At 37.8% G+C, this 8,740-nt stretch overlaps 1 protein-coding gene across 1 annotated transcript; it reads right to left on the reverse strand.

Moving 5' to 3' along the window:
- Positions 1-7,798: 7,798 nt before the first annotated feature.
- On the reverse strand, positions 7,799-8,242 carry LOC128134197 (uncharacterized). The gene has a single exon (XM_052771675.1). The coding sequence runs from the start codon at positions 8,240-8,242 to the stop codon at positions 7,799-7,801; it is 444 nt and encodes a 147-aa protein (XP_052627635.1).
- Between the last annotated feature and the right edge of the window lie 498 nt (positions 8,243-8,740).

Raw genomic sequence — 8,740 nt, forward strand, 5'->3', positions numbered from 1 at the left:
TGTTACACCCCGAAACCAAAGGCGGAAACGTTTCCGGGGTGGACTCCACATTGAGTATCAAATCCAATGTACATAGTAAGCATAGTAAACACAAAGCATTACATTACATAGAATTATTACATTTGTTTGAAATCAAAGTGTTACAAGTGTCATACATATATATCATATGAGCAAAAGTACAAACGTGTCTTCTACGTACTCCGTCTTCGCCAGATGGATCGCTGGGTACCTGTCTAACGTGGACCTGAGAATACAAGCAGTTTGATAATCAGCATAAAGCTGGTGAGTTCATAAGATGTTTGTTTTCTGAAAATGTACAAGTTTCCTTTGGTTCTCCGAAAAATTTTGTTATCCAAGAAAATCCCATATTTTCTTATAAGTATAGTTTAGTTATCCATTAGTTACACAATCTAGTTAAGAACAATTCAGATATCCCAGGAAAAACCTTCATTTTCCTAAAAGTTAAGGTTAGTTAAATACCACAGTGTATAGTTTAATACATAAAACTATATATTGAAAATCATGGGATTACTATCCCGTACAAGATATAAGATAGTTTGATATCCACGAAACTATAGAGAGATATAGATTGAAAACCATGGGATTACCATCCCGTACTAGATATAGATTGAAAATCATGGAATTACCATCCCATACTAGATACAGATTCAAAACCATCGGATTACCATCCCGCACTAGATATAAGATAGTTTTAATACACAAAAACTATAGATTAAAAGACATGGGACTACCATCCCGTACTAGATATAGATTGAAAACCATGGTATTACCATCCCGCACTAGATAAAAGAACTATAGATTGAATATAGATATGAAAATCAAATCAAATCCATGAATAAACTTATATTAATACATATTGTGAGTCGTGTAACCATGCTGATGCGACACCGAGACCTCCTTGACGTTCGTCAGACGTCAGACGATATCAAGAATTTGTCACCCCAGGCGTGCCCGCCTAACTGTAGCTAGCAGTTTAGGTGTGGGGTTGTCAGTCCCGAATAGATCTATTCACAAATTCCACGCTCTCTTTCTAGGAGACTTTGGTTACACTTCCGGGGAGGATTTACTGATAACCCAAAGGGTAATGATGAATCTCACAAGCTAGTATTGAATTATTCATGGTGTTTTCAGACGTTATCAAACATACTAATCGTTTTGAAACATAATACAGTGAAAACAGTCAACTATAATAGAATTATCTGGCAATATACTCTAAATTAAACAGAGATAAACTGAAACAGACATAGTTTATCTAATAACTTTACATAAATCTAAGCTCGTTAAACAAGAACTAAAGATCCCAAATTATTCCCATAATAATTTGATTGATTTGATTGTTTCGTTTACTGAAATCCATGTAGTTATAATCGATAAAACATCCCTTATGCTCAACATAATACATAAGAGATAAAGATATCTAAATGTTAGCCAGATATTTATAGGACTACATTAGTTTTAGTTTTTGAAAACATTTATAGTTTGCTTGTATTCCCCCTGAAAACATTGAAAAACACGAAAAAAGCGTAGGGGTATGAACTCACCAGTCGAAGAACGTGTCGTCTAGGATGGTAAGTGTCAGATCGGGGCTTGATAACGTGCGAGGTTCCTATGAAATATGAAATGAGATACAAATGTATCTAATTAGACTTTAAATCACTACATAGATATGATTATACACTTTGAGGCATGAAAACACTTCAATTCAAGTGTTCGGAGTGACCCGGGTGGCATCTATGGATGTGTAGGACCTAGATATGGAGTTTACTCTTCAAGAGTAAACTCATTGAGGAGTTCACGGTCCATTGACCATATCCCCATGATCATACAATGCACACAGGAAGGTTCTAGGGTTGATTCCATGGCTTAGGAAGTGACTGGGACTCAAAATGACCTTGGATAAGAGTTTACGGTCTATGAAGATGTTCTTCGGAAGTTTAGTACCTTAAACACGAGTTTACTACCTTAAACACGAGTTTACTACCTTAAACACAAGTTTACCTAAGATTCGTGGGTTTTGGTGGTTGAAAGTTAAGCATACTAAGTTCTAGACCCATTTCTAAGCCACACAAGGTGTTAAGGGCACTTTAATACCCATTGAATGAGTTTAAGGTCTAAGGAGATGAGTTTACGGTCTAAGAATGTTCTTGGACCGTAAACTCAAGATTGTCCCATTTGTGTAAGTTTTTGTGCATTTCTTGATGGATTATAGGGTTCTATACTCTCATGGAAGCTTGTTGGAGGTTTTTAGGGGCATACTAACACCTTAAATTGAATTTACTCCCCAAGAATAGGTGTTTACGGTCCAAGCATGTGCTTGGGCCGTAAACTCATGCTTATGTCCCAAATGATGAGTTCAAGGTGTTCCAAGTCCATGCAAACAAGTCCTTAGGTCATATCTAGGCTCCAAATGAGGTTTGGAAGGCTTTTAAGGCTCACCCCCCCCCCCCATAACATGTGTTCACGGCCTAAGGAGGTTCTAGGACCGTAAACACATGTTTATGGTCCTATTCCTCATATTTTTCACGAATTTGAAGGCCAAAGGTGTTATACTAAGAGCTAGGATAGTTACCTTGATGTTTTGGAGCTTGTTTTGGATGATTTTGGCTTGATTTCGAGTTTTAGAGAGAGAGAGAGAGAGTAGAGAGAGAAAGTAGAGAGAGTGGAAAGGCTTCAAATGAGGCTCTCTCAACTTTATATATGTTCAAAGTTTGGGACACGGTGGAATTCTACCCGACACTGACGCTAGACGAAGCTTTTGGTCGCACCCGATTAATTTACCGTAATTACGACTTAGATGAAACTAAATATTTCCTAAATGAAAATAGAAAATATTTTAATGAATTAAAATGTATGCCAACACTTATGAAATTTAAATAGAAGTCGCAAATAAATTAAATTAAAACAAAGTTAACGGAAAATTTTGGAACGTAACGGCTTTATTAACGGAACCGGGTTACGATAACGGAACGAACTTCGGGTTGTCACAGGGTTTCCATAATTCGCGAGGAGTTTTGAATGGACTCCCGACAGTAAGTCGGCGAGACCTAAAATTTGGCGAATTTCCTAAGTGTCTTCAGTGCCGACAATTTCTCAACGGTTTTGGATAAATTGACAGAGCACTCAAGAATTTCCACATCGCTAATAGTGTGTCTTAGGAATTTGACTCTGCAATTCCAAAACTCGTGTCTAGAGAACTTCGCGAAAAGTTTCACTGAGGGTAATGTTTCCATGGTTTCCTTCTTACTACGAGGGTAGATAAGTAAGTCATTACTAAGAGAATGACGAACTGATCCAAGTAAGAATGGCGTACCCTATTCATTAACTCATGAATATTACGGGCGTATTGGTCCTATCCGAGGGGTATCACCACGGACTCGAAGTGTCCGCATCGAGTTCGGAAGGTAGTCTTCGGGACATCCTTCGCTATCACTCGAAACTTGTCACACCCCAAAACCATGAACGGCGGAAACGTTCTGGGGTGGAGGACGTCATGTACAGTACCACAACATTGAAAAGTAGTAAACAAGCAACAACATCATCCATTGCATTAATAATATAATTTTAATACAAGTGTGTTTTGTCAAATTATAATAGGCACTAAAGTATAAATCAAAATGAAAGATGAGTCTTGAACGAGCACCATCTTCTCTGAACCTTGCATCGGTACCTGTCTATGGTTGACCTGAGGATACAAGTTATTTTGAAAGAGAGTATCAGCTTTAAAGCTGGTGAGATCATAATTATTTTAGTATCTTAATTTGTATGTAAGTATTTGTATGTATATGAACTGTAAGTGTTGAAAATGTATATGAACTGTAAGTATGAAAATGTTTTGAATGATCCTAGGAAGCCCTATGCTTCCTATTGAGAGTAGCCATCTACCAAGGCATCTAGTATCTCTGTGTGTCTCCTGTAAGAGTGTGTATTTTCCCACACTCGACTATCATTAGCCAAAAATATAGTTTCTACATTACCGTGCATCGTGTGAATGTTCACGAAGTGAATGAAATGGGAAAATGAAATAGTACTATGGTGTAGTATCAAATAACTACAACCGTACTAACTACCTTAAGTCTATTGTAATCTTGAAAGTACTGTAGTATTTATAATAAGTGACTACTTCTGTACTAATATTGCCTTATTTGAGGGATAAGGCATAATGTGATGGCTAGATCCGTGCATATTTGCACCTAAGTATTACCCTTTGGTACTAGGGTAAGTAACAGTGTTAACCGGAGACATCCGTAGACGTACATTTACGTCTGTTGCTAACAGCTAGGTATATGAATAGTTAGTCCCTTAAAGTATACCTGTAATGGTATTAACTGTTGACATCCGTGGATGTGCTTTTACCTCTGTAGCTAACAGATATTCTAGGAATGGTTAATCCCGCAACGTATCCTTTGGTTCTAGGATATTAAATCCAATCTATCTCGTCGATTATGTGATTTTATCACAAAGTAAAGATAAGAATGAGGATTATTTAACAGAATCTATACATATATAATGTAATATTAACTCATCATATATTATCTATGATCATATACCCAATATAACTATCACAATGCGTTGTGATTCATTGGTATAGTTAGATCCTGAAATCGCTCCATGCTATAGCACCTAGTGATGTCTATCCTATTATCATATATGTAAACATACTCATGTAAACGTATCTATATAAATGTACTCATGTAAGCGTAATCATGTAAACATATCTATGTAATAGTATAGTAATGTACTGTAATGTTCTACGTGTGCTAGCTGTAACGTGTGTTCTCTCTTTATTTAGCATGTATAGTAATGTATTGTGTGTACTAGCTGTAATGTGTGTTCTCTCTCTATCTAGCAAGTATTGACTCATGAATGAACTGACTCATTGTATGATATCACGTTCTAGTAATCGTATTAGTATCCTCCTTTGCTACCCCTATGGTAACTTACTAGTGAAGTACTGGTACGTATGAACATGGAAGTATACCCTTGCTACCCAAGGGTATTGAATGGACTGGAAGAACCTTTATGACTATATATGTACACATGATATATAACTAATATTTAAACGACCTTCGGACGGATACCCGATACCTCACCAGACCACATCCCAACGGTTAAAAGGAAATAGAGTGGATAGCCTTACTAAGTCCTTTAAACATTTCTTATATAACTATACATATATATAGGCATGCAATTGACAATATAAAAGCATAAAATAATTTTTGTAAAACCTTTGAACATGATTATTATCTAAGAAAAGGTCGACATGATGCCAGCCTATAAAACGGGTTGGAAGTATTTGTTTGATAAAACAGTCTAAGTACAAAGAAACATTTGTTTGAAACACAATTGTAAATGAGTTTTGAAATGAAACATACAGTGTATAAAGAACAGTCAAATAAGAAGTTTTAAACATATAAAACGTTTATGAAAAATCATGTGAAGAAAACTGTTTTGCAAACACAACTAATATGTAGTAAATCATTTGAATGCTACTTATTAATCACATGTGATTAATATAATAACTAGCATGATTCTACTTGTATCCCCCCATAAAACATTTAAAAACATTTAAAACATTGATTAAGGGGTATGAACTCACCTGTTGTGAGTGGTACGGATGAATTGAAGATGTAGGATTGCTAGGTGTCAAGTGAAGTCTTGAACACACTCTATGATCCTACTTAACATATAATATCACATATATGTATCAAATTAGTCTATAAACAACTAATAAACAAGTCAAGACACCCTAGGACATGCTAAACACCTTTATCAAGTGTTATTAGCCTCAAGGATTGCATCTAAGTGTTGTAGGGAAAGGCTAGTGGGTGTAGGGTTCAAGGAAAACTCCTTAATGGAGTTCACGGCCCTAATGTCATCAACAAAGGAGTTTATGGTCGTAAACTCATGGGTTTACGACCATAAGCTCCTACTTACTTGACCCTTTGATGTTTTGAGGCTTTATAAGACCCTAAGAAGCAATTCTACTTAATGGCAAGGTCTTTGGAAGAGTTTAGGGCATCTTATAACTCCTTTGAGGAGTTCACGGCCCTGGGACCAAACCCCTTGGAGATTACGGCCGTAATCTCCCATGGAAGGGTGTTTTTGGTGATTTCAAGTCTCTAATTTAACTAAAAACTAATCTAGGCTAGTGTCCAAGGCTTTAGGAGAGTTTAAAGCACCTTTTGGCCCTATTGTTTGGAGTTCATGGTCCAAGAACTTCTTGGGTCGTGAACACCTTACTCTTGGTGTTCTAGGGGTGTTTTCTAGTCCTAAACACATTAGGGTACAAGTCTAAACTAGTTTCAATTCAAGAGGAAGGGACTAGGGCACTCTTTGCCCCTTAAAGAAGGGTTTACGGTCCAAGATGTTCTTGGGCCGTAAACTCTTAAATCTTGATGGTTTCCTATGATTTCTAGTGTATTAGACACATATCAAGCTCTATAACACACTAGGATAGAAGTACTCACGATTTGGGACGAAAGTCCGAAGATCCTTGAGAGAGAATTCGGCTTTTCTCTAGTTGGAAATGTAACAAATGAATGAATATGGCTCAGAATCCTATATATACTACTGGGGTTTTTGGCAGAAAATAATTTTATTCAGGCATTGAACTCTAATATCATAGAGTTTTGGAATAATAGAGTTGCACCGCCCTGGTGCATCCTCTCTCCTGATATCCCTTAAAGTGTAAATCCTGAAATACCCAAACTTATCACAAAACTGCTAATATTCGGATCTCGGTCCATTTTTGAAAGGTAATTCGTTCCTTGCGTTTGCTCAACCAATTCCTTTATGCGAGGCAGAGATAACGATTTCTAATGGAAATCTTGACGCAGTCCTCGATAGCCGAGGTACATATGATACAATCCGTCTACCTCTGGTAGAATAAGACTGGAGCTCTCCAGGGTGAGAAGCTTGGCATTTCAATTCTATTGCTGAGTAGTTCTCTAAGTTGCCCAGATTGTTCTTGTATTTCAGTGGGTGATTAGACTGTAAGGCGGTCTGGTTACAGAAGTCGTACTGGGTTCTAAGTTTGTTCACATGACGATGCGATTACTTGTAGTCTTGGGCAGTCTTCGTCCTGAAGTTCATATTAGAATTCATACATGGTTCAACGATCACAATCTCGTGTATACGAGTCATATATAATTAAGATTGAAAAGATAGTCGAATAAATGATTCATCTTTACGTTCACATCCCAATGAGGAAAAGGAGTTGAAGTGAATCATCAATTCTAAACCTGTAGAACCTTGATTATATATCACCCCTATGTATACATTCTTCAGCGATAGATCAACCGTATGGATCCTTGGATTGAACTTGACGTACTGTACGAGTGGTACTTCGGGGAGGTTTGCTGAGTTTTCTTCAGAAAGGAGAAGAAACATGCGGTACTCTATGCATGAGTACTTCCGAGTTCTGAAATGACGGCTTCGCTAAAAAGACGTTTACTGAGAAAGAGATGTACGTATGAAGCTGGTATTGGGAGAATCAAATTGAATCTAGTTGCATGATAATGTCGGAATCATATGGGAACTAAAGACATTAGATTTGAACATAAGGCATTACAGACAAAACACAAGCGTGCAACCATCAACATAGTTATAGTACTTTAGACTTACTACAAGACTATTGCTGCGAACAAGGTATACCACAAAAGACAATTATACGCAGCACTAGCATCCCTTTACTGAAGGGATCTCATAAAAGATAAGACTCTAGTTGCACTAGTTTTGGATGGTTTATAAGTCTATTACAACGAACGCCCTAGATATTCTAACAAAGGTCCGTCAAAGTTTCTCCTGCAGCTGTGATCCTGAGAATCTTCCCATCAGTGCCTGAGTTCTTTGCTATTAGACAATCCTTCTTGAGGTGTCCAATTTCACCGTATAAATGACATATCTGGCTAGCGCCAGCATCGGTGGTGGAAGTGAAGTGTCGAGTAAGAGTTACGGGGACACGATTGCTTCCGTTGATCTTCTCTTTTGAAAAATTTCTATAATAGTGCCCTGCCTTACCACAACTATAGCAAACTAGGCTAGCTCCAGTGGGGGAGGTAGTTCTACATAAACGAGCAATGTGCCCCATCTTGTTGCAATTGTTGCTTTGCCTTGCTCGGCAAATTCCCGTTTGACCGGTGTTGTGATGGTAGGGGTTGCCACTGGTTGTTGTTGCGTGGCAATCCTCTGAAATCGCTTGAGTTCCACTTTGTTTTGACATTTTCATTTCTTGAACTTTGAGTTGTTGTTTTGGGTGCTGGCGACTGTTACTATTTGTTGATTTCTCGGATCATTACCACGATCGGAATTTTCAACTCCTTTATCAATCTTGTTTGTGTTGATAGTGCTGCGGTTTGCAAGGACGGCTGTCACGGCAGCCATCACGACAGCTGTAATTGCGGCTTGGAAAGTAGCGGTGTCCATAAGCAGAGGTTTCGTTGTTCGGCTGGCTGTTTCCGGATGAAGACATGAATCTGTTAACACGAAAGATAAGGATTTTATGAGCGATTTTTGTCGACCCTAGATGCACTTCGACTGTTCAAGTAAAGAGTAAGGGTATGTTCTCGAAAGTTTGACCTACATCCCTATGATGCAGTCCTAGTACGGATTGGAAGTATGTTCGCGAAGGTTTGACCCACATCCCTATGATGCAGTCCTAGTAATGAGTGGAAGTAAGTTCGTAGTATGGTCTTATGACACTTAACGTCTAAACAGGGTA

The sequence above is a fragment of the Lactuca sativa genome, chromosome 5 (assembly GCF_002870075.4).
Source record: "Lactuca sativa cultivar Salinas chromosome 5, Lsat_Salinas_v11, whole genome shotgun sequence".
Lineage (NCBI taxonomy): Eukaryota > Viridiplantae > Streptophyta > Magnoliopsida > Asterales > Asteraceae > Lactuca > Lactuca sativa.